This window comes from Chanodichthys erythropterus, chromosome 3 (genome assembly GCF_024489055.1).
Source record: "Chanodichthys erythropterus isolate Z2021 chromosome 3, ASM2448905v1, whole genome shotgun sequence".
Classification (NCBI taxonomy): Eukaryota; Metazoa; Chordata; class Actinopteri; order Cypriniformes; family Xenocyprididae; genus Chanodichthys; species Chanodichthys erythropterus.
Window position 1 is genome coordinate 63,375,984 of NC_090223.1, and position 27,710 is coordinate 63,403,693.

The following is a 27,710-nucleotide window of genomic DNA, read 5'->3' on the forward strand; positions in this document are numbered from 1 at the left end:
GGTTATCCTGAACTGTACCGAGCTCCGCTGCCAAACGCCTTCATCTCTGCTATTACAGAGTGAGGTCTTTTCCTGCTACAAATCTCACTGCACCTTCAAGGCTTTGATAGGAATGGCACCTCATGGTGCAGTAACTTTTGTCTCTGGACTGTATGCGGGGTCAATCAGTGACCGGGAGCTGTTCAAGCAGTCGGGTATCATTGATGTCCTCACTCCTGACATGGCCATAATGGTGGACAAGGGCTTCTTGACAACCTGGTACCATGCAAAATCCACAGGCCTGCATTTGTGACCAAGGGCACACAAATGTCTACCGGAGAGGTGAGACACACTCAGTCTGTGGCCAGGCTCAGGGTGCATGTTTAATGCCTGATCCGGCGGGTGAAGGAACACAAGTTGTTGACGCAGTCATCCTCTTGTCCATTTCTGGTAGCAATAATCAACTGTTTGCCGTGTCATGTCTTCTCATTAACTACCAGAATGGGGCCACTTGTCAAGGCATGGGCCCAGTGAGTCTACACAGTGTCATTCTTGTCTGTGTCTTTATTATTTGGCAGTTTGAATTCTAAATATAGTCTGGAAACTGTCAAATTTTCTTACTATGATTGCCTAATAGATTTTGTCTCATCTGGGATGTTTTTTGACTTGCCACATATAATTCTGTGAACTGTCAGAATGGAGCACTTGTCAAGGCATGGTTTGAAATATTGTAAATATTTTCTGCAAACTGTCTAATTTTCTTACTATGATGGCCTGTTTTTTGCTTGCCTTTACTACTGAAGTTCAGAAGTACATCACGATTCTGTTCATGCATGGATATGAACTGGAGGATCTGGAACAGGCATTGATGAACATCTTAAACTGAAAGATTGTGCTGTTAACTGAATGTGGAGGACAATTTTACTGTTGCAATATCAAGAGTAAATCAGACATTCAGGTACAAGAACTACTACAGAAGATCGAAGGAATGATGAAGGGAAATGGTGGAAGATTTAACATGGAACGAATGAAGATGAGCAACAGCAAGTTAATAGTCAGTTGTAGGTTGTTTTATTGTTATGTTGTAAATGACAATGATAGAAACATGACAGTTTGTTCACTAAGTGTAAGTCACTAGATGGTCACACTGACCTTAAGGGAAGAATCCATAGTCTGTTTTAACACTGACCTTAAAACAGACTGTATGGATTTTTCCCTTAACAGTGATTTGATCGTTCTGTTGTAGTTTCAGGAGAAGATTCAGATTTTCCAAGCAGACACTAAGCAACCACCAAACTGTCCTGCCGCTTATTGTGGCTGTAAGGAAACTACTTTGTTTCTCAGCACATAAAGATGAACTACTTATTGTGGTTTCAGACTGTGGTGATGTGGTTTCTCCACTGCGTGGATCTTCATGTGTATCTTCAGTTGATTTTTAGAAGAGAAACTCTATCCACACTGATCACATGTTTGTGTGCCGCTTCTCTCTGCTGTGGATCTTCTCATGTGTTTTCAGATATGATGAATAACTGAATCTCATGTCACACTGTGAACACTTGTAAGGTTTTTCTCCAGTGTGGATCCTCTCATGTGTTTTCAGATGTGACGACTGACTGAATCTCTTGTCACAGTGTGAACACTTGTAAGGTTTTTCTCCAGTGTGAATTCTCTGGTGCTGTTTTAAACTGTTTGCCGAAATAAAAGTCTTCTCACACTCAAAGCACATGTACTCTCTCACACCAGTGTGTGTTTTCTCATGTTCTTGTAAATTACACAGCTGTGAAAAACTCTTTCCACACACAGAACATGAATGTGGCTTCTCCTTTGTATGAACTCTCTGGTGTGACTTCAGGTTTGATGCCCAGAGAAATGTTTTGCCGCATTCATTACATGCGAATTGCTTCTCTCCGGTATGAACTCCACTGTGAATCTCAAGACTTCGTTTTGTTGTAAAACTCTTCCCACATTGATCACATGTGAACGGCTTCTCTCCAGTGTGGATCCTCATGTGTTCCTTAAGATGTCCTTTTTGTGTGAATCTCTTCCCGCACTGATCACATGTGAACGGCTTCTCTCCTGTATGAACTCTCATGTGAATCTCAAGATATTGTTTGGTTGAGAAACTTTTCCCACACTGATCACATGTGAACGGCTTCTCTCCTGTATGAACTCTCATGTGAACATCAAGACTTTGTTTGGTTGATAAACTCTTTCCACACTGAGTGCAGGTTGTAGATTTCTTGTCTCTTTTCTTTAAAAAAGAATTTTTAGTCTTTGAGCGACTCAAAGGTTTTTTTCCAGGTTTGTCATGATGTTCCTCCTCCACTTCACTCAGTTCTCCACTCTCCTCACTTTCTTCCATCAGCTCTGAAATCACAATAAAAGTTAATTTTCATTATATTAAAGTAATTCAAAATGAGGATTATGAAGTGAAAGAACATAACAGTTAACCATGTACTGAAGTAGACAACTGCTATGAAATATTCTGATCACTTTGATCCCTTTTTAAATATTTACTCTGTCCCTGAAAAAATTATTATATTTAAAACATTATAGACAAATCACCTTGTTTCTGTAGTGAGAACTATTAAATATGTTTAACGAGTTCGTTTGCCCATATAATCTTTAGGATATTAGGTTAGCTTATTTGGCTTGCTGTCCACTGAGGAGGGGCTCGATGAAGCATCTTCAACTCGAGCTCTGATACACCCCCCAGTGAATAAATATAGGGTGTGATTACATAGGGCAAGGTACCTGAAATGAAGGTGGAGTTTGGGGAGGTGGAGGGATGAAACAGCTGAGACTGAAGAGAGGTAAGCAGCTGCTTATATACTCTGGCTGTTGATTGGAAGATTAGATGGGCTCTCTCCTCCCTAAATTACGTTTAGGAACTTCACTTAACGAGTTAGTTTGCCCATATAATCTTTAGGATATTAGGTTAGCTAATTTGGCTTGCTGTCCGCTGAGGAGGGGCTCGATGGAGCATCTTCAACTCGAGCTCTGATACACCCCCCAAAAAGTGCAGAATAAATTTGGGACAGCAAGTTGGATTTAGCATGGTTGAAAATGCTTAAGGATTTAATGTATATGGGATACCCAGATGCTTAATGCTTGTTACCCCCCCAAAATGAGCGAAAGATTAAAGCGACATGAAGAATAGAGTTGAGGTGAGGAGTGGCACTAGTGTTTCCTATGCCGGAACACAAGGTGGTTGTGATTAATTGGCCTGGAGTCATGAATGAATACTGCTGCGGCAGTGATATTTAATGAGGCTCCTGTGGGAGCTGGGCTGGAACGCGTCACCCTACTATGTCCACTATGTGGAGCTATGAGCAGGCTTCTGCTGCGGCAATATTATTATTTAAGGAACTCTGTCGGGAGCTTGCGTTTATTGCTGCTGTGTGAGTTTGACTAGGATGCATCTCGCCGCTGCACTGCTGCGGCAGTGACTTCTAAAATTACTCCTGCGGGAGTGGTTTTTGGGACTGGAGGTTTGAGTACGTGGTTGGAGAACGTCCCGTCGCAACGTCTGCAACATGGGGGCCCATGAATTCAGAAGTACATGGGGCCCCCCGGCTGCCAACAGAGGGGAAGGAGGTCCTCGCCCCAAAAGGGAAAACAGGCCACTGATATCCAGAGCGAACCTGCCTGCCGTTGAAAAAGGGAGCCTACGGTATATAGATAAAACGCAGAGCTACCGTCCTTCCAAGGTGGTTTGGATCACATAAGGACATGAGGGCCCGCTGCAATCCTTATGGGACATACGATCCTTGGTACCTCCAGTCCGCTTGTTCAGATAGGAGGGCCCACACTGCGATCCGAACGGGAGAGCCTCCATGGTTAAGAACATGGAGAATCACACTGCGATTCAGAAAGGGAGAGTCCCCACGGCGCCTGAACGGAAGCTCACACTGCGATTCGACCGGGAGAGCTCCCGCTGCGTTTCGAAGGAGAGAGCCCCGATAAAATAAACGGGAAGCTCACTCTGCAAGTCGAACGGGAGAGCCCACACTGCAAGTCGAACGGGAGAGCCTGCACAGTATCTGGACGGGGGAGCCCACACAGCAATTAGAATGGGAAAGCCCACTCCAGGAGTGGTAGCTAACACACATCCGAAAAGGGAGAGCTCTCACTGCATCCAGATGAATATGAGCCCTGCGGGGCTTGGTAAGAGGGGAGATGCAAAAATAGTAGGGAGAAGCGGTCCAGACTCAGAAAGATGCTAGTGTTTGTGATGTAGAACTGATCGAACATGTGTTGTTTTAAAAGCCGATCATTTTAATTTGGTGTTCGGATAGGCCCCTCTGGGCTGCTGTGATGGCTGCACCCATGCAGAAAGATAAGAAAAATGGATGGTTAAAAGGTTGTCTGGTGTTTGGCTGAGGGGGATTGGTTTTGTAAACCTTTGATGAGGAGGGATATCTGGGGACTTGAAGAGTCGGGGCACTGTTGGCCATGGATGAACTTGGAGAGCAATGTATGCCACTGAGGTAGATTTTGATTGTTCCTGAATTAAATTGGTATGATGGAGGTAAGAGATGAAGGATACTGAAAGGAGGGAAAACTCCTGGAAAGCTCTGTGGAAGTTTTTTGAAGGAACTCCAAGCTGTCCAGTAGGTTTGGAGTGTTCTGAGAGAAACGGCTTGCATTATGGTATTTGTGGATGTGTTATGAAGAGTTCTTGAGGGAATGGACCAGACGAATGAGAGTTCTGAATCAGGAGGAATTGAAGTTGATTGGAGTCTGCTTCCAGAGCCAATGTTCTAAATTTGAAAAAGATGATAAAACATCTGTGATTTTATTTTGGTGACCTGGGATATGTTCATCTATGATGATGAACTGGTAACAGGCGGAAATTCTAAGGGGCAATTAACATTTCGGAACCCCATAGATTGGCTGTTAGTACTATGGGATACAGGTTTATGAGAATGATTGCTTGGTCTATGTTGTGGTGGTGGAGAATTCATCTAATTTGGTTACTCCAATTGGGCTTATGCGGAATAAGGTGGAGAATCAAAATGGGCCGATCATGAATCTGGAATCTAGTTCTTTTTGATGAGGCCTTCCACTATATCGGGTCCAGCTGTTGCAGATTATAAGTTATTGCAGATCAAGCTGGAGTCAGGTATACTTTCCAGACTGCGGCTGAAATGTTCTGTCAGGCCTGAAAAAACTGGTTGGAAATTGTCTGAATGGTGTCCATTTCACTAACTAACTGGGAAATAATGATTGAAGAAGAGAAAGGCTGCTCACTTAGCTGCAAAGCTTGAGGTAGATATAAAAATGACTGCTCCAAAAGGAAGAAGATCAAATGTCTGCACCTGATGGAATTAGGGAACAGTTATGGGTTCAGAATGTTGGTTGTTCCATGGTGACTGCGTTGGGAGGAGCTGGAAGAGGGACTGCTGTTGCGAGAGAATGGGCTGGCAAGCGGCTCAGACCTGAAGAAGTGTTTGGTGTTGGAAAAAGATGGATGCTGGGAGGAGGGCTCCATTACTGACTGGTGTCCAAGATGGCTGAAGTGAGAGAAAGGGGTTGGTGGGCAAAAAGAGTGTTGAGATCATTTGCGGAGACAACCTCACGCTAGGATCTGTGCCAAGAAGAATATTAGAAGAAATTGGGGAACAGAAGGGAGGGGAGGAATGAGGTAAGTTGTAAACGGATAGAGGGTGAGGGACGACTAGCGGAGGCAGCCTCACGCTAGGATCCGCTTCCTGGGTGAGCAAGAAGTAACCATCTGCGAGGGCATCCTGCCGCATGGGTTTATCATGAAGAAAAAAGAACTGAAAAAGCAGAAGGAATTAGTGATGTTACATATTAAACTGAAGCTTCAAATCTCATATCAAATACACAGCTCAATTATAATGAATGCATATGTTTTCAGAGGACGGTGATAAATGAAAGACGTCTCAACTATCTTTCCAGTCACATGACTGCTGTGCGATTCAGAATGTTGAACCCAGACCACTACTCTACAGGTTTACGGAATTTAAAGTCCATTTACTAATATATACATTACATTACATTACGTTACATTACATGATCGTACATTCTGCCATAAAGACAGTATAAAACCCTATCATAATTAGAGCATGATTTACTTGCATCAAACTCTGTTAGTATTATTATTGTTATATTTAAATTTTATTGCAACACATTAGTATGGAAAATATATTATCAGAAGTCTACACGTTTAACATTGCCAGGCTTTTATTTGCTTAATGGAATGACTGAGCTGTACATCTATATTCTTTGGCTGCACTGGCTGGTTTATGGCTGCTGTAAATTTATTTATTTATTTTTAAAAGCTTCAAGATTCAAGAGGCTTCATTTCATAATCCATAGAAGGAAGTAAAGTGCGGGAGACAGGAGTAAGTTTGGATAGTTCTTGCCTGAGGAGTGGAGCTGCATATGGGAAGAGCTGGAAAAGCGGGACTGTTTTTGCGGCAGCTGTTGTTGATTGGGCGGAAAAACGGCGGACGAGGAAGTGCGTGCGGCGGCAACGGACTGTGGATTAGCGTGCTGTAAATGTTTATGTTCAGGACATCAGGTCAGAAGAGAAACTTCTGAGTCTTGCTTTTATGATGCTGAAGTGTTTGGCATGCTGGAACTGTTGTTAGAACTAAAGAAGATCGTAGAGTTTAGCTTTTGATGATCTGTGGGAGAAATTAATTCCAGAGCTGGAGAGGACTTGACGTAGGCTGTTGGCGGACCATTTGAAATGGGTAGAATCAGTGTATTAGCGGCGGTAGAATGAAGAGATGAAGTCTGTGAAGAAGACATCCGAGGCGCAGTTAAACGGGCGATCCTGAGCGTGGAGGAGAGAGTGGTTATCCGCAGCGTGGTCTGTATGAGCACTCAGAAAGAGCATCCGTGTTTGGATCTGTGAGATCCGATCTTACGCGAGATGTGACTGTTGGTGTCTCGGGGAAAGTTCGTCGTCTGAAGGGGGATGGTGGAATTTCTGTGGTGTCGGACATTGTTCAGTACGGCACTACCGGATGCTGAAACATCTGAGACTGAAGAGAGGTAAGCAGCTGCTTATATACTCTGGCTGTTGATTGGAAGATTAGATGGGCTCGCTCCTCCCTAAATTACGTTTAGGAACTTCACTAATGAATGACACAATTGCCATATTTTGATACCAACTTTTACATTGATATTTATTTTACTAAAACTTTAATGATTAAGGGTTGGTCACACTTTTTCTTTCACAGACTTCCACACATGAGAATGTGGGACACTGAAAACAAACTCAAGTGAATTTTGACCCTCAACCCCGTTATGAATTTTCCTCATCTTAAAACTGTGACACCCAGGAAGTGACATCATCTGGGCTCTTTCTACAGCATGATGGGAGGACAAGAAAATAATCTCAATCCATCGTCTCATTTTTACACAAACTGTACAGTGTTGATCACATTCATCAACCCTGTTACCAAAGTTACTGTAAGAAGAATAATCTATATAACTATGAATAACTTCTACATTTTATGAAAAGTACAACTTTATCAATAACCATAAATCAGTTTTTTGCTTAAGTCAAGCTTACAACCCTGTCAGCCATTCTGGAAAGTGAATTTACTTGATACAGTTTGGTGTTTACTGATATTACTTTTTTTTTTTTTGTCATTTTGTCAAACATGTCTAAAATTTTGGTCACATTATTGCAAATTTTGAACCAGATATAAAATAAATGTAAAATAATCTGTATTTTGACCTGATGTTGACAATCAATATGAACATTTTTCAAATCTCACTTTACTGACCATTTGTTGAATATTAGATTAACTGCATATCTAAATGTGTTGTTGAATCTTTCCATCATGCATGTTGTTCAGCATCATGAATGAATGAAGAATAAACACCAACCTCTTTGTTCTTCAGTATCTTCAGTGTGTTTCATTCTGCAGGGTTCTGGATCACTCATGTTCTCTCTGTCCTCCTTAATAAACTCAGTCTTTACTGGTTTCAGCTCTTTCTGTTGCTCATTGATGGGAATATTCCAGCATTTATTGATGCATTCCAGTGGGAGGAGCTTCACTGATGATGTGACTGATGTGGGAGGAGCTTCACTGATGATGAATCTCAGTGTGGGAGGAGCTGGTCTGCCAAAAAAAAATATATCAGTTACAGGGTTTGTTTTTTTATATATAAATGATAACAGAATATAATGTAACAAAATTATTCCAAATATGGATAATGGTAAGGAAAACAGTTCTACACATAAAGACAAAAATAATTGTTCATATTTGAGGTCCACAAATCCCCTCAGTCTGTTGACAGCAATGAAATGAGCTTTAAGTGTCAATTTACAGCAGATCTGAAGACATCAGCATAATAAATGAGGTGAAAACAGGAACTATTGACATGAAATAAAGAGTGTTTTCAGCAGTTTCTCTGTTGATATTGATGATCCTATCAACACTCATTTAACAAGACATTCACATCATCTCACTTTATTCTGTGAGAAACTGATTATTGGAGTCAGAATATATGAGAAAAGACTCTAAAACTGCTCTATTGAAAGACAATACTGTTATTTCTCACAACATGACGTGGATAAAACACCAATAACACAAAAACAAACACTAATGACACTCATCTTCATCAACCACTGCTGATAAATAACTATGAATTAACTATAACAATGAAGCATTGTTTGATTTTATGATAAGATTCATTGTAATAAAGTAATTAGAGATTTAACATGTAACAGTTTTATGTGCAGAAACTGAAAACTCTCCCCGTCTCAGACTCACAAATCCTGCTGGAAAGATCTCACTTAGGGAAAAGCTCTGAGATTTTAGATTTCTACTTAAACTATTTGCAATTTCTTTAAAGCTTTCATTCACTGAATGGACATCATTGTCACTTTCTGGAACATGTTTTTTATTAATATGGTCTTTTATCTAAAACTATTATAAATGTTTTGCTTTTAATTCAGTATGATGTTGTTATTAAACAGTGTTTCGTTTTGTTTCTGAATGAATCTGCGTTTTGAGCGAATCATTCGGATGAATCAATGATTTAGTGTTGCACTCATAAAGAGAGCCATTTACTTCATTCTTGAATGAATGAGTATAACTTTAATAAATAAATTGTATTGCCATATTAATAATTTAAATAAACATTGTGTAATTAATCAGATTACTTTATCTAAAACTAAATGTTTTGTTTTTATTTGGTAAAATGTTAATATTTACACTGAGTGTATTCTGATACATTATGGTTTGGTCTGTTCAAATAAAAATATTTCTTCTTTTCTCACAGTGATGGAGTGTGATCGGAGGAGGCCTGATATGAAACGTCAAAAACACTCCTGGAGAGTTTACATTTATGATGTCAAAGTTCATGAACAAATCTCATATTATTCCCCAGATAACAGGTACCAATTAAATATCACAAAAATATGCAAACATCATAGGTCCTATATATTGTCAGTCGCTGTGTCTTTTTATCATTCAGCTTTAACCCTGTGATTATTCAGGTAGGGTCAGGATAGTCAGATCTGCCTCAATCATAAAGTTCTCACCCGCCACAGCTGAAGATCTTCAGCAATGATGGAGCAGACTCTCTTGTGCTTCTTCTGCCTCGAGACTCAGTTTAAGTAAAGCTCTCTGTCATTGGTTGTTGATACATCACATACGCTGACAGTGGCGGGAAGTTTAACTTTACAGAGAGTCGCTCATGATGGCAGCTGTTATTAGTCCAGCTTGTGAAAGAAAAAGATAAAAGTTTTCAGAAATATGAACCAGAATGGGAGTCTGTGGAGTAAAATGCTTCCTCAGATGATGAACTCCATTAGTGTAGAAGATAAATGATCGAGGGACACGTAACAGCATCTCCAATATTGCTGGATAATGCTAGATTATAGAGTTTAAGATGATTTAAGTTTTAACTGCTTTGTATCGAATCCAATAAAATAAGTATTTTTATTGTTACAAACGCCTCCTGTGAGGCTCACGTGAGAGTGCGCACACACACACACACACACACACACACACCTCATTTACATTTAGTTCACACTTTAATTCATCCTCTCTAATCTACATGTAGCCTATACTGGTGATTACACTGGATTTAATACAGATCACTGCTTTGATATCTTAAATATGAGATGATTCTGTATTATTAACTCTACTTTGTGCTGCTCTTTATTTCAAAAGGTTTTGTGATCATTGTCTCTTCTGATCTAATTTCACTACTGCAATCAATGTACTTATTAGAAAATCAAACTTTCAGTTCATATATATTATATTGCTGTGGTTATTTAGCAGCAGTGGTTGATGAAGATGAGTGTCATTAGTGTTTGTTTTTTTTATTATTGGTGTTTTATCCACGTCATGTTGTGAGAAATAACAGTATTGTCTTCAATTAAAGCAGTTTATAGGACTCCAATAATGTGTTTCTAACAGCAAACACTCAGAATAAAGTGATATGATCTGCTAATGGTCTGAATGTCTTGTTGAATGAGTGTTGATAGTCTGAGGATCATCAATATGAACAGAGAAACTGCTGAAAACACTCTTTATTTCACGTCAATAGTTCCTGTTTTCACCTCATTTATTATGCTGATGTCTTCAGATCTGCTGTAAATTGACACTTAAAGCTCATTTCATTGCTGTCAACAGACTGAGGGGGATTTGTGGACCTCAATGAACAATTATTTTTGTCTTTGTGCTTTTAACTGTTTTCTTACAGTTCTTTACTACTTTTCTAGACATCTGTCAATATTTTAATGGAGAAACAGAATAAAGTTCTGAATTAGCATCAGTTGCTTTATGATAGACAGATATAAATTCTTAATGCAATTAGTTTATGGGTGAAAAACAAAAAGGGTTAATATAGCACAAAAAAAATAATTATTCAATAAAAAAAGACTATTTAGAATGAGAATATCTTGATGACAAATTCAAACACTGTATTGAAGGATCACAGTGAAGCCCAAAATACTCTTTGTCATTTTAAATCTTTATACTTTATACCACTTAAATTCAAACCACTAGCTTTCGCCAATTTGTCAGCAAGAAGTGTTTAATCATTTAAAATATAATTAAATTTAGTATGATCTCTAATTCTTTTATATATTTGTATTAAATACAGGTCAAAATTCCTTTTTGCATTAAATATATCCGTTACACTAAATGATGATGGGACATTAAAACATTCTATTTTCACAAAAGTAATTTAAAACATTAAACAGACACATTTAATTTAGTGAATTTTCTACGTAAAATCACTTTTGTCCATTTCATTTGATGCAGACACTACAGTTTGATATCTGGACTTTAATCCTATAAAAACAAACACAGTAACTGATTTTTTTATTTTATTTGGGCAGATCAGTTCCTCCAAGCAATCTGCAGTTAAGTCAACAAAGCCCCGCCCACTGCAATTTGCTTAATGAAGATCCTCCCACTGCAGACGCATCACCAGTCAAGCTCCTCCCACCAATATTACATCATCAGTAAAGCTCCTCCCACAGCAGTCACATCATCAGTTAAGCTCCTCCCACTGCAGTTCATCAATAAATCCTGGGATATTCCCATCAGACGAGCACTGAAGCGTCAGGAAGAGCTGAAAACTGCAAAGACTGAGTTTATTAAAGAGGACAGAGAGAACATGAGAGATCCAGAACCCTGCAGAATGAAACACACTGAAGATACTGAAGAACAAAGAGGTTGGTGTTTATTCTTCATTCATTCATGATGCTGAACAACATTCATGTTAGAAAGATTCAAGCACTTCTGCAAATTTAGAGAAACAGTAAAACTATGAAATTAAACAATGTTCTTTTCTAACAGAAGATCAGTAAAGGGAAGTGTGAGAAACTTTCATATTGATTGTCAACATCAGATCAAACTAAATATTTACATATTTTACATTTATTTCATTTGGTTCACAATTTGCAGGAGTGTTACATGAATTTAGCCATTTTCAATATAGTTTACAACATTGTTCAACTTTCCAGAATGGCTGACAGGGTTGTGAGTGTAACTTGAGCAAAATCTCTTCTTACAGTAACTTTGGTAACAGGGTTGATGAATGCAGTCATTCATTTGTGTAAAAACTGAGACAATGGATTGAGATTATTTTCTTGTGTCACATCATGCTGTAGAGAGAGCCCAGGTGATGTCACTTCCTGGGTGTTTTTGAAAGAAGGAAAATCATGTCAGAAGTAACAGGGTTGAGTGAATCATGTAGGACACTGATAATAACACATTTAAAGATGCAGTCAGTCTAGACTTTGAGCATGTGAACTTTCTACAGACACTGAAATGATCCTGATATGATGTCACACTCCGTGAATCTCTTTTAAAAACATAAATAAATAATAATCACTCCAAACTTATAAAATATTCAATCTACTCCACTTCACTGCAAACTTCACTCGATCTTGTGTTTCTGGTGTCCCACATTTACATGCGTATGAATGGAAGGAGAAGTCTGCTGTGAACGGCCCTTAATAATTACACAGTTTTTGGGAAAATAAATTAAATGTCAACTTAAAGGGTCATGAAACCCCCCTCTTTCAGCTCAAGTCTAGCTAACAATCTTTTTGAAAAATGCAACTTAAATGGGCGTGGTGGCTGTGAGAAGAGAGGAGAGGAGAGGGGAGGAGGGAAACTCTCATCGCCAGTAGCCCATGCATATCGACTGTTACTAAAAATCAGTGATAAAACGTGAGGAAATACTAAATTTTTTTTTAAAAAACTGGAAGAGTTAAAATCTAATTAAATGCACTGACACTTTATTTTTGTCTTTTCAAGAGTTACTGAATTCCCTGCTACATATATCCTACAGTAATTGTAATTCTATTTAAAACATATTAATGTACATGTGTAATTACAGTCATTATAAAATATGTAGTTGTTTATATACACACTATACATGCATATATTTGAAAAAAAAATAACGCTTAAAAAAAACTTGCGTACATAGCATAGATCAACGCTCGGTCTGGCACGCCATCTCGCAACACAGTTTAGGCTGACAATACAAACATATTAATTTCCAAAGACATATTTCCCGAACATATTTAAATATATTACATATTTAATTACACGAATTAAGCATACAATTGAGGTATTATCGAAATATCAAATATTTTAATAACGAGTGCTTATTTAACAAAAGGCAAGTAAAACGATCAGGTTTAAATTTTAGACACACATACCTCTGAAAGGATAGAAAAGTCCTCGGGACTTGGCACCGCATCAATCGCAAGACGCAACTTGCATTGGTAGTCAACAAGGCCAAAGTCCACTATTCTCCAATTCTCGAAGCTCTCTCTCGAAAAATGTTTGCTGCACACATATAATCTAGATGTGTCCGTGGTTGATGGCCAACCAACCGCCCGCAGCCAGAGTCTAGCCCTGGCAGCATTGCGGGGAAACATATGCAACCCATTCGAACTTTTGCACCACGAAAACAAACACTTGCGTCCCATGATTGCCTCACTCATCTACTGCGCGATATCACAGCTTGCTTGACATGTCTGTCGTTGGAAAGATCCACGTGGTGTCATGAATAATTAAGAGAGTGTTCTCATTGGATAAACTCAGTATCGTTAATAATTATGAAACACCGATGAGTCATCAAAGTACTATCGTGCTCTGCCACGTCACAGCCTGTGACGTGGACAGGATGAAGATTTTAAACCCGGAAGACGAAAATAGCATAAAATTTAACCATTTCCCCCCTACTATTAAATCTAACAGATGCTAACATTGTCTTCAATGGTGTTCAACACACATACCTCTGTTAAAATCTCTGAAATTTTGGTTTAGGGTTTCATGACCCTTTAAGGAAGTCTTGCAGTTTCTTGAGCCAGATTACGATGTTCCCTCATGGAAAACCATCACGGCAAGAATAGAGCTTCAACATGACAGCATGGTTTCCAAACTCAAAACTACTTTAGCGACAGTAGACTTCGTAGCCATTACATCTGACAGTTGGACAGCATTAACCACAGAGTCCTATGTCACTATAACATGCCATTTTATTGCTGATGGCAAGGTGAACAGTTATGTTCTGCAGACCAGAGCGTTTGAAGAGCGACACTCGGCTGCCAACCTGGCAGATCATTTGGTGACATCTGTAGAGCAATGGGGCCTGGATGGCAAAGTGGTCACATGCGTGCGTGCGTGCATGATAACGCTAGCAATGTTATAGCAGCAAACAGAGACGCAAACTGGGAATCTGTACCTTGTTTTGCGCACATACTTCAGTTGGCTATCAATGATGGATTTAAAGCTGCAAGCATAAATAGGCTCATTGGCAAATGTAGTAGACTTGTAGGACATTTCCACCATAGTACCATGGCCTCAAATACACTCAAGCAGAAACAAAGGCAGTTGGAATTGCCTCTGCACAAGCTTGTGCAATACTGCAAAACGCGATGGAATTCGGTTGCTGATATGCTTGCACGTTTACATAAAGAGCGCTGGGCCATCACTGCTGTGCTCTCTGACAGGACCGTAACCAAACTGGCGGATGCTAAAACTCTGGAGTTAATTGATGATCATTGGCAGACAATTGAGGAGATGTTACCTGTCCTCCAGTCTCTGAAAACAGCAAGTGAAGCACTGGGTGGCGAAAACTACGTGTCTGTGTCCATGGTGTATCCACTTTTGCCTTCTATGCAGGTTTGTATAGTTCAAACGTATGAATGAATGTAGGCTATTGTTTAGTTCAGGTTAATTTGATGTTGACCTGATCATGTTGACATGCTTGTTTTCCTCAACAAGAATATGTAAAACAATATAGACAAGATATGCCGACAGCTGTTTAAAGCTATGCATATTGTATGTTCTGTACAATAATTACGTCAGCCTGCTTATGGCATTTTTTTTGTGTTCGCTCTGCCTTTAAATGCTTTTTTCCCTTTGTACTTTTTTGTTTGAGCACATTGTTTAATGTTTTCTGCTACAAAACATAGGATGTAGCCTATAGGTTTGTTGTGTGTAGCCTATATACCCAGCTACGTTTGTTCAGAAATGATGAAAAATGCCTTTACTGAAAAATAACGCCTGTCTCATTAAACTTCATTTACATAAACGAATATTCGAATATTCGTTTTTTTATGAGCTCAAATATTTGAATTTAATATTTGAGGAAAATGCCCATCCCTAAATACTAGCAATTAGTAGACTGTTTTCACTCACCACCATGAGTCTGTATAGCCTAGTAAAAATTCACGTGATGTGATTAATGGTTACTTTTTGAATACGGATACGGAGAGGGCTTTTGATATCTACATTTACATAGTTTTTACTAAAAAAAATGTTCGCTTATGTACATTATTTAGATGATGGGGTTAAAGATGTTGTTAATGTTAAAGACATTAAACACTTTGCCTCGAAAAATACGGAAGATTTCTCAACTCACACTTACTGGATCCTGCGGAAGGGACACTTCCTAAAGGGAAAAATTTTGTTGATGAAAGGCAAGTATCTTTTCATTTACAACACTAAACCTAAAAGCTTACAGATCTGAGAACGTTTTAGTGACACATGAACTGTCTGTCTGTCGTTCTATCTATCTGTTCTATCTATCTGTTCTATCTATCTGTTCTATCTATCTATCTATCTATCTATCTATCTATCTATCTATCTATCTATCTATCAAGTAGAACTACATATAGAGTAAAAATGGATGTTACCTTTAGGTTAATCCTAGACTGAACATAAACAATTACTTGGTAAGACAACTATTCTCATTACTTTTCCAGAAACGTGTGAGGAAATTGAAAATGTGCTGGCAACTGGGAAAAGGATTCAAGTGCCAAAGCTGCTTGATAAAGTCCACCAGAGAACAAAACTTCAAAAAGGAAGGAAGCTAAGGATAATGCTGTAAGTAACATGAAAAGACTGCAAGATGAACTTCATTAACTGAAAAAATTCTCAGTCGCTTTGGTGCATTTCTCACATCACTATTTACATTTGCACAACAGTTAATGCAGTTCTCAAAACAATAAGGTCAAACGGCAAAACCTAGTTGATAACCTGCAAAAGTGTGTCACCTGCTCAAAATGGATAGGTCATTCCTCAAAAGCAAGCATTCATGTCAATGAAAGTGTCAAAGTCATCAAGATGAAAAGTCCTGACACCATTGTTTATGAACAAGATAGTCAAATGTCTTTGTCGTGTTTGCATTATAACAGGATTACTCTGTCAATGTTTTCCAGTGCAAAAAAGTCAGATCTTGGTGAGACTACCTGAAAATGCTCAAGACAGCACTATATACTATTTGCACAGCCATTTGAAAAATACAGTAAAGTTACACATTACTGTATTTAGTGAGGTAACTGAGGTCCCACTGCAAGCTTCATGTATGACACAATGACAGTAGTACAGTGCAGATTGTTTAGTGCTGAATTACTGTCCATTTATACACACCTGTTCTCCTTTGAATGTTTGAATAATTGAAATTACAGTGGCTCTCCCAACATTTGGCTGCACCCTTCAACCAGCCTCAGCCATTGTGAGGCCGTGATTGATAACATGATCCACAATTGTAGCCCTGATTTCATCAGGGATCTGCCTATGTACTTGGCCTCTTCTTTCTCTTCCCCTGTTTTGTCCGCTTCCCCTTCCTCCCGGCACCCTCACCCCTCTTCCACGAGGCAGACCTTCCATTTTTGTGTCACAGTATTGTAGAAATGGTACGCACTATGTCCTGCTTGGTTCATATATGCTTGTAAAGTGGGGGTTTATGGGATTCAGCTCTGACAGTGATTGTAGACAAGTGGCTTATCATTGGTTGCAATTAATGCTTCACACATCCCTTCTCATCAGTGAAAGTTGAGATTCTCCTGAGAGAAATTGTTCAATATAGAAGACATTTTCAGGAAAAAAAAAAGTTTTTAAAAAATGTGTAAAATTTGCTTGACAGATTTTGACAACTAGTTTAACATTTTTGTATGTAATGACTCAAGCAATGAAATGAGGACTATTAGTTTTTTATGGAATGACTATTCAGCATTCAAAAGTATAGTTCATTTTGACTGACATGACATAAGCAAATGATAATGTTATAAAACAGCAGAGAGTTGTATGAAAGCAATTGATGCATGTCCAAATGCAGTTGCAGTTTGTTCGAAGGAATGAGAAACTGCTACAATGATGTGCACAAATGACTAAATGTTGTGGAGGTTGAACTAACTGTTGTGCAAATGTAAATAGTGATGTGAGAAATGCACCAAAGCAACTGAGAAAAACTGTAAAGGGGCTCTATGTAGGAATGACACCCAGTGGTACTGCAGTCCAAATTCAAAATATTGTTTGCCCCGCCCCCTCGTTCAAAGACACAGGCGGCCAAGGACACGTAACATGAGGGAGCGCAATTGACAATGAAAGCTGAGGAGAATTACACACTGTAAGCTGATTTATCTGTTTTAATATGCTGTCGTTCATAGAGATATTTAGATGGATGCAGAGGCTTTTTAGGCCAGGTACAACGTGATTTTCTCTAACCCAGTTTGTTTGCTGGTTTCCATGGCTGCAATGCACAGTGTTTTCCACCAACTGGCAACCTGTGATGTCGAAATACAGACATTCCGACACGGTATGCACATTTCAATGTAGAATATCGGGCTGTAGCATTGTTTTCTGAGAAACAAGTAGGTGAACTTAGCATGTTCCCTCAATATCTGCAAACATATTGGGCTATTTTTGTACTTTCTTAAAGTCAAAATCTTACATATAGCCCCTTTAATCATTGTTTGCGACATGTAATCCAACATACAATTTAGCAAATCTAACTTAATGTTATGCAATCCTGGCTATTTTTATCAGTTATCAGAAATAATGTGCGATTTGTCATATGGACAACTCAAAATATTATTGTGTTTATTACATCACAGAAAATGAAGTTGGAGCTCACATGGGATGATAGTGCCATTTTGATCGTCAGTCAAAGGGTGAAGCACGAGACCATGACAAACGTCTCAGGTTACGATTGTAACCCTGGTTCCCTGAAAAGGGAACGAGATGCTGCATCAAACACATTGGGATCACCTCTGCATGATTATGTCTTGAAGCACTTGTGAAATCAAACCAATAGGGTGACGGGACGTCAGAGCGGGTGACGTCACAGACCAGGAAACTATAAAGCACTCCTGAGAACAAAGAACGCCAGCTTCTGATTTGGCTGAAGCAAGACACTCACAGACGTGCAAGGAGTATGGCTAAGTGATGCAGCGTCTTGTCCCTATTCAGGTAACCGGGGTTACAATCATAACCCGAGACGTTCCCTTTCATGGGAACATCGACGTTGCGTCGAACGCATTGGGAACCCTATCCCAACTATGCCATAGTACCAAGTGTCTTTCCACACTCTTGACAGAGCACCGAGGACCCCAGAGTTGAGCCCAAATCAAAGTTATAAAACCTAATGAAGGTATGCTGAGAGGACCACCCAGCCGCATCACATATCTCATGGAGGGGACCCCCAAGATTAAAGCCTTTGCTTTTAGCCATTCCCCTAGTAGAGTGAGCCCAGACAGCCAAGGGTGAAGGCTGTCCGGAAGACTCATAAGCAAGAGAGATGGTCTCAACCACAAACTTGCTCATTCTCCTGATCTGGATTAGTAAAAGGAGGACAAAAGGCCTGCAGTACAATCGGTCCTGGGACGTTGGTGGGGACCTTAGGTATATAACTAGGTCTAGTATGCAGGAAAGCCCTGACCATACCAGGCGCAAATTCCAAAGGGAGCAACCTAAATTGCTTGAAGATCTCCAATTCTTTTGAGAGAGGAAATTACCAACAGGAAGATTTTTAAGAGTGAGGAATCTCTCAGACACCTCCTCTAATAGTTCAAATGGAGCCTCAGCTACCCCTTCCAACACAATAGCAAAGTCCCAGTCCAGAGTTCTTGTACGCACACAAGGCCTCAGCCTCTGGGAACCAGAGAGAAAGCCTATAAATAGGAGGTTTCTTCCCACAGAAGAGTCCCCCACAGGAGCATGATAAGCAGAAACAGCCGCTAGATAAACCATCCAAGATTTATTCTTGGACAAATTGCAGCACAAGACTGATAGAGGAGTGGAACAGGTCCAGCTAACGTTGTCTACGGCAAGTAGAAAACAACTTCCATTTAAATGCATATAGCTTTCTTGTGGAGGGAGCTCTGGAGTGGAGTATGGTCTCGACAACCTCAGTTGGGAGACCGGATTCTATGAGCCTAGCCCCTTCAGAGGCCAGGCCCACAGTTTCCACAACTCCAGGAGGGGGGGAAATATCATGCCGCCCACTTGAGACAGAAGGTCCTGTCTGATAGGGATCTCCATGGGGAGCTGTCTAGAAGAGACACTAAGTCTGCAAAATCAAACTCGGGTCGACCAGAATGGCCAGAACAGTATGAGATGGACCCTGTCCCGGCGAACCCTCTCCAGAACTCCTGTCATTAGCATTATGCAACAACAAGGAGCCCCCAACACAGGTCCCTGGGACAGGGACCAAGGCTTCTTCCACATGACTAAGGCACAAAGGCATTGCCGCGTGACCTTAATCATGCGAAAAGGATTTCCTCTTCGGGAGAAAACGCCTTGGTCCGTAGACACCACTGTAAGGGTCTCATGTGCAGCAGGCCAAAAGGTTTCACATTGGATGCAGCTGCCATCAGACCTAAATGTCTCTGAAACTGTTTTACAGTGAGTGACTGGCCTAATTTCACCCCATTCATGGCTGAGAGAATGGAATTCACCCGAGCAAGAGACAGACGTGCCTGCATCGTGGTGGAATCCCAGACTACCCCTAAGTAGATGGTAGTTTGAGCTGGAAGAAGCACACTTTTCTTGGCATTGAGTCTTAGCACTAACCTTCTCCTGCGGGACATAACAGGTATTTTTAATTAACTTGGCATTTTTTGCCATTTCCAGACATTGTACTTTAATGAACTCCTCTTAGAGCTTTAATCAGATCAAAACCAAACATGCGAGACACGTTAAATCATGCAACACTTGGCTAAATGCTAATGTATGCGATTAACGCCACCAAAAAGGAAGTTGTTGTAACTCAGGCATACAATGTCCGATCTGCACCAAACTAAACGTGTTTGATAATATTTCTAGCCTTACAGTTTTTTCCAATTGCTAACACACTAAAATGACATGCACAGCACAATTATTTAAACTGACACACAGAGAGCAAAACTTCTTCTCAAGTCTCCAAAAGTCTAAACACCTTTTCTGTTTTACACACATTTTGCATTTCAAAATAGCACTTTTTAAATTCACTAAATACAGTTCTCTGCATAAGACACAACAATCTGACATAAAGTCACATGTTTGCCATTTCAAAACACTGCCATTCAAAATGACACTACATGAGCTAATTGGCCAATTACATGTGCCACCTGGCCAAACACCTCAGTGGTTAATTGTTAACACTTCAATCAGGATGTAAGCACTATGAAAAGACCACAGGTGAGAACCTTACAACAATGGAAGACATTGCAGAGAGAGGAAGAGGAAGAGGAAGAGGGAGGTTGAGAATAAGAGGGGGAGGAAGAGTGAGAGGTAGGGGTAGAGCAGGTAGAGGAGTTCATGGCCAAAGAAGACAAACACTTTCAAATGAAATCAGAGCAACCTTAGTAGATCATGTCATCAACCATGGGTTGACAATGCGTGAGGCTGGACAGAGAGTGCAGCCAAACTTGAGCCGTTTTACTGTCGCCTCTGTCATCCGGACCTTTAGACTGGAGAACAGGTATGTAACCAAAATTTCATGTAGTACACATGTAGTATACCCCATGTCATAGTGTATCAGTTGGGTGACACCTGTTTACTTAGTGTATGACATCAGCCATTCATGAACTGTACAAGTTTCCTGTACAATGTACTCTACTGTGGGGGAAAATATTTAGGCTGCATTGTCCAAGCCCTATATATATTTTTATTTTATTTTTTCTAAAGGACTGAGAGACGACACCATGGTGGAGGAAGGGGCCAAATGTTCACCGGGGTACAGGAAGCTGCCATTGTAAACTTGGTTTTGGAAAATAATGAAATCAGATTACGAGAAATTCAAAGCCACATCATCCAAGACAACACCTTATTCAACAACATTCAACGAGTTAGTCTGTCCACATTGGCTCGCATTCTCAAGCGAAACCAAATCAGAATGAAACAACTTTATAAGGTGCCGTTTGAGAGAAACTCTCAAAGAAACAAAGAGTTCAGACGAGCATATGTGGATGTAAGTACTATATTGACTGCAGTACACTACACACAACATTGTTTCCCAGTGTACTGGATAACACCATATTGAGTGATTTTTGTTCTTTGTTTTCAGGGAGTACTGGAAATGGATGCTCATGCAATCCCACATGAGTTCATCTTTATAGATGAGGCTGGGTTCAACCTAGCAAAGACCAGAAGAAGAGGGAGAAACCTCATTGGCCACAGAGCCATTATAGATGTTCCTGGCCAACGTGGTGGGAACATCACAATGTGCGCTGCCATCTCCAATATGCATGGTGTCCTCCACCGTCATGCCAAACTTGGACCATACAACACAGCCCATATTCTCACATTTCTGGACAGACTTCACAACATTCTCATACCACCAGAGCGTATGCATGATGCAGACCATCAAAGAAACCGGTACGTTGTAGTATGGGACAACGTGAGCTTTCATCGTGCAGCCCCAGTCCAAAACTGGTTTGCTGACCACCCAACATTTCTCGTGCAATACCTCCCACCATACTCACCATTTCTGAACCCCATAGAAGAATTCTTTTCGGCATGGCGGTGGAAGGTATACGACCGGCAGCCCTTTGTGCGCATGCCTTTTGTGCAGGCCATGGAAGAGGCATGTGATGAGATTGATGTGGGTGCAATTCAGGGATGGATAAGGCACTCAAGGCGCTTCTTCCCTCGATGTCTGGCAAGGGAAGATATTGCCTGTGATGTTGACGAGGCGTTGTGGCCAGACCCGGCTGTGCGGCAAGATGCTGCCTAATTATTTTTCTTGCCTTTTTTTTTTTGTTTTTTTTTTTTTACTGTAATATATTTTTTTTCAGAAATTTTCTTTTTCAGTTTACTTTTTTTGTAAGAATATTTTTGTTCAGTCCCATGTAAATATATCTGCTGTGCTTATGTTGTACTGACTTGTTTACTGTAGTGAAGGAAAAAAAATAAAAAATGTTGCAACAGCATGTGTGTGTATCTGCAAATATTTCTGTGCATGTGAAGAATCTGATACATATTTTAGTATTATGGCAAAGCATACTAAAGATGGGGGTGCTTTTCATTATGCCCAACAGTGTGTAGGTGGTTAGGCAAAAATCTGGTAATATGAATGAAGTGTGTGCCATTTCATGCAAAAGTTTGATTTTGATAATGCTCTGTGTAGTTTCGGTTGCAGTGCTTCATTTTGCAGGATATATGAGGTATTTTGCAGTTTGGGTGTGTGGTTTTGTGAATTGTGTTAAGTGTTTTGATAAAACCAGACTAGTTTGAAAAATTGTGTGTTAGCAATTGGAAAAAACTGTAATACATCTATATCACAATATTCAGTTACAGTCAAAGCGCCACCTGTTGGCAGCAGAAAGTGTGCCACTTTGAAATGACTTTGCCATAATTCTCCTGTATTTACTTGCTTATATGCTGTTTTGGATTTTGTTGTTGATATTGCTATTTACCTGTTTCAGTGTTTTTATTGGCTTGCTTTTAAGTTAAGGCCATATATGCTTGAATGCTTATGAAATTAAGTAAATGCAATACTGCTTTTGTTTGTTATAAGATAATATGACTAAGCAACAGTTGTGAAAGTTAGGTTTTTGAGTTTGATGATTGTAACCAACCACAAAAGTTAAATAGTTAAATAAGGATGAAGAGAGCATGTTGCAGTCTAAAGCGGAGGTGAGTCAGACGAAGACTTCGGTAACGAAGAGCAAGAGTGCTAGAAGACGACCGCGTAGGCGACAAAGGAAGGACATCCGGCTTAGTAAGCAAGAGATACAGAGACTGATACACCTACAGCAGGAAGATTGGATCTAGGCATGTGATGGTATCAAATTTTCATGTTGCGATTAATTGATGAAGCTTTTATCACGGTATACGGTATTATCACGATATTAAAATAAGTTGCAAAACCATTTTTGTCATAGTTTAACAGGTTTAAGAATTATTATTGTAATAAAACAAAAACAACTCTGACTGAAATTTTCAAACAGATTAAAATGCAAAAGAAGGCTATAAAGAACAACAGATAACACTTTACTCTATTTAATGCATTAACTAAGATTGAGCAATAGCTACATTTGATACAGAAAGTGTTATTTTTTGTTAATGTTAGTTTAGAAACACAGTTGATCATTGTTAGTTTTATCTTAGGTCCATTAAATAAGTTATTTTGATTTTAGTAACGTTATTAAATAGTAACTAAGAAATTAACATTAATTAATAATAATTAATACTTTATAAGTATTTTTATTGTCAGTTTAGTGATAATGAATTAACATGTTAACTAATGAAGCTGTAAGTTTTCAAAGTTTTACTGAACAATAACAAATACCCTTACAAAAATAACCTACAGGAATCCTGCAGGAATATTATGCAGATTTCCTACAGGATTTCCTACAGGATTTTCAGCTCATTTTCCTGAAGGAATACCTGCAGGAATTTTATGAAGGAATACCTGCAGGAATTTTATGAAGGAATACCTGCAGGAATTATATCCCTGCAGGGTTTTAAAATATAATATTCAAAGTTCCTGCAGGACTGTTGTGGATATATATGCAATTATACAGGTCTTCTTATGTCTTCTGTAGGATTAATGCAGGGGGAATAACTTCACAACAAACAATGCATTTTCACAAATTATTTATTGTATTTATTGAAACTGTAAGAGCAGAGCGAAGCAGAGACCAATTCACAGCCAAATGAAGCCTCTACACTGTTTTCCTGAAAAACAAGAAAAAAAAAAAATTTTAAAAATTTGTTTGTGTGTGTGTGAAAGAGAGAGAGAGAGAGCATGAACGTGTTTGTGTGTGTGTGTGTGTGTGAGAGAGAGAGAGAGAGAGAGCATGAGCGTGTGTGTGTGTGTGTGTGTGTGTGTGTGTGTGTGTGAGAGAGAGAGAGAGAGAGAGCATGAGTGTGTGTGTGTGTGTGTGTGTGTGAGAGAGGAAGAGAGGGAGAGCATGAGTATGTGTGTGTGTGTGTGAGAGAGAGCATGAGGGTGTGTGTGTGTGTGTGTGTGTGTGTGTGTGTGTGAGAGAGGGAGAGCATGAGTGTGTGTGTGTGTGTGTGTGTGTGTGTGTGTGTGTGTGTGTGTGTGTGTGTGTGTGTGTGTGTGTGTGAGAGAGCATGAGGGTGTGTGAGGTGAGAGAGAGAGAGAGAGAGAGAGAGCATGAGCGAGTGTGTTGTGTGTATGACAAATTATTACCTTACTCGTAACTTGTGCTCATCATTTAACTTTTCTCTTAGTGCTGCCCTGATGAACTTTTTTGGAACATCTGGGAACTTTTTTTGTACTGTGTCTGTAAATGCAATTCCACTTATCATATGTGATAACATTATTACAATTTTGCACTATAACTGCAACATCATGTTTGCGTAAAGAAAAAAGCAGGACATTTTTCTCACCTAGGATCATTACAACTTTGTCCTGGTCAAGAGCTGGCTTTGCCAAAGTGCCTGTGTTAGCATTGCCAGCCCTTCCAGACAGCCCATGTGTGGCCAGTGTCTCTCTCCCAAACACTGCCACTGCCAGATCTTTCACCATGGCAGAACATGATGTGCCCCCCCGTCCACAACTTGTCAGTACAGCTGAACTAATTCCTAGCCCCTGTGTCTGTCAAGAAAAAAAGTTAGGGACACTGTATCTAAAAGCATATAACTTTGACTACATACCGTGCAAAAGTGTTAGGCTTGTTAGATTCTTCAACAAAAAAGTGATATATTTTGGTTTAGTGTGCCAGCTGTTTTATAGTCAAGGGGGTGATCATATCAAATGTGTATTTTGTTACAAAAGTAAAATGAAACATGAAGAAGTTAACATGCCTTCTACAACTTCTGCACAACACTTTACGTGAATATAGGCTAAATAAACAAACTAATATATTTGTATTCACCTTTTCAGGGGGATTCTTCTGACTTGAATCTTGTGGTTGTTGAGCAACAAGACGAGTGTCCTGGTTCATGCTGCACTTGAGCATTGGAAGAATTTCTTAAAAAATACAAAATAAATGATTACTAACAGACAACCACACTGACTGATAAATTAATATATAGATGAATAGACAGAAATACATGAAGAAAAAAATAATACCTTGTTGCAGAGCTATATTAAGTGCTCTTAGATTCTCATTTTCTTTTTTTAATTTGAGAATTTCTCTCTCAAGTTGAGTTTCTCGGCTTGAATGCTCTTCAGCTTGACTCTCCATGCTGTTAATCTCTTGCATTAACATACTGTCCTTTCGGTGGACGAGCTAAAGATGGACACACAATATTAGTGTCATATCGGTGTCATTAATATTTGTTATTTAAATAAGCATAATGAAAAATAAGAGTAGCCATTTAAAAGATGTAGGTATTACTTGATGTTTGACTGGAGGCTCTTGATCAGATGAGGACGTTTTGGAGTGAGATGGGGACTGAGTTGGAGTGTACGTTTTTTTTTTTCTTTGCTACTCTTTTTGCATCATTTTGCAAACATGGCTGATTTTTTCTTTTCCCCTCTAGCCTAAACATCCTCCTCCTGAGGGTATCTTTGCTCTCTGAAGGGACAAAAATAAATTAGGAAATACATATCTTCTATATCATGATTAAGTCTTGTTTGCTGAACGTTTACCATCAATATCTATAACTGTGGCTGGGGAACTTTCCTCTTCATAAGCCACATCCACAACATCTCCAGGTTCAAACTTTTTTTTTAGTATGTCCTTTTTAGGGACAATATCATAGGTGGGAGGCTTCTCCCTCCATTCCACCAGAACCCATGTTTTGCTCATTTTCTAAATAAATAAATAATTAAATGCATACATATTTACATACATACAATTGAACGAACATGAATACATTTATTCATTAATAATAATAATAATAATAATAATAATAATAATAATAATAATATTATCATATATATATATATATATATATATATATATATATATATATATATATATATATATAATTATTAATCCAAAGGTGTACAAAACTCTAAAAAGTCTCCTTTCATCTCATTCACATTCATCTGTTGCCTTCAGCTGATTGTATCCATGACAACAGTGTTACCTTAACGCAACCAGGCCAGCCAGCGACTCACGGTCTCGTCCGGTGCAGATAATTTCTAATCTAAGGTAACAAAAAGGTACAATGATATCAATTATTAGCAAAAAAAAAAAAAAAATTGTTTTTTGTTAGCAATAGTTACGGCTTACTTTTTATAGTCATTTATTAAAAAAAGTTTTGATGTAGGCGGTATATGGTAGTTATAGGCTATAATATAATACCGGCCTATAATGTATCGACAGCAAAAAAAGAAAAAAGAAAGAAAAGAAAAACATCTTTATATGTTTTAGTGTTAAAAATACACATTATTTTAGAAATGTATAACAAAACAGTAATTTAAAGCATTATAACGATATAATTATATAATAAAAGGCGGACTTACCTTCACGATACAAAGTGACAGTTGATGAATGACGTGCAATGATGTCACGTGAATCGGCTGCGCGAAGCAAGTGAGCGTCAATGAAACACGTCACCTCAGTGAAAAGATAAATTTACCGGTTCTTTATGTAAATTACACGAGCTTCTTTTTCAGGGTGAAAGACAACACTAAGACTTTTACGACCAAACTTTTATTTTCTTTGAAAAAATATCCTTCTAAAATAAAATATGTCTTCCAATTAACTAAGTCAATTTCATCAATACCCAGATTCGTTATTGTAGTCATTTTTAGGAAATGTTCTCATTTGGATTAAGCTATTCGGGTAATGCAAAAAATATATTCTTTATTATATTTACAAAGAAATAACACTAACGTGTTTCTTTTTGAAGGATATGGAGTATAAAGTGTACTTAAATGAAGAGGCACCTGTTCCCGCAGCTACAAAAAGGCGATGGACACAGAATATAATAGGTTGCTGAATGCAAATAACTGTATTTTAGGCAATTTGTTTCTTATTGTACAATTGCATATTGACTTACATTAATCAAATAAGCAAGAAATCTGCTCTTTTTTCTTCTTCAGGAGCAAAAAAGAGAAGATCATACAAGACATGGCTTATTCCCGATATAGTTGAAGTATTTCAGGTTTTAATGTTGGTCTAAAAAACATTTTCAGTGATAAATTCATGGCCATTTGTTGTAGTCAAGAAACCATGTCTAACATGCTCCTGTATGTTTATAATTTCATACTTATAGGAAAACATTTCCAATGATAACAGTGGTGACAATATCAGCAAATCTGACAGGAGCTGCCCTGATGCTCATGTGAGAATAGGCTTTTTTATTTTTTTTATTTTTCAAAGTTAATCTTCTTTAGAATTGTGCTTCCTTGTTGTCATAAGGTTGGCAATTCTTTGATCCTTTATCAGCCAGAACATTTACAAAATTTAAGTACATGCATAAAACTAGTGGTCCAAGTACCTGTACATGTCTCACAGGGAAACTTTTCTACCGATGAAGAGAATGAGGTCGTCAGCGATGCTGATGGAAACTTTTCAGATGCTGATGTGAGAATGGATTTCTGATATTGTTTTTAATCCAATGCTT

General features: G+C 38.9%; 1 protein-coding gene across 1 annotated transcript in view; it reads right to left on the minus strand.

Moving 5' to 3' along the window:
* Nucleotides 1-27,710, minus strand: part of LOC137005697 (gastrula zinc finger protein XlCGF57.1-like) — a 661,382-nt gene that overhangs the window by 418,043 nt on the left and 215,629 nt on the right. Inside the window, exon 11 of the mRNA XM_067366463.1 lies at nucleotides 1,498-2,168. Coding sequence (XP_067222564.1) covers nucleotides 1,498-2,168 — 671 coding nt within the window. The remainder of the gene's footprint in view (nucleotides 1-1,497; nucleotides 2,169-27,710) is intronic.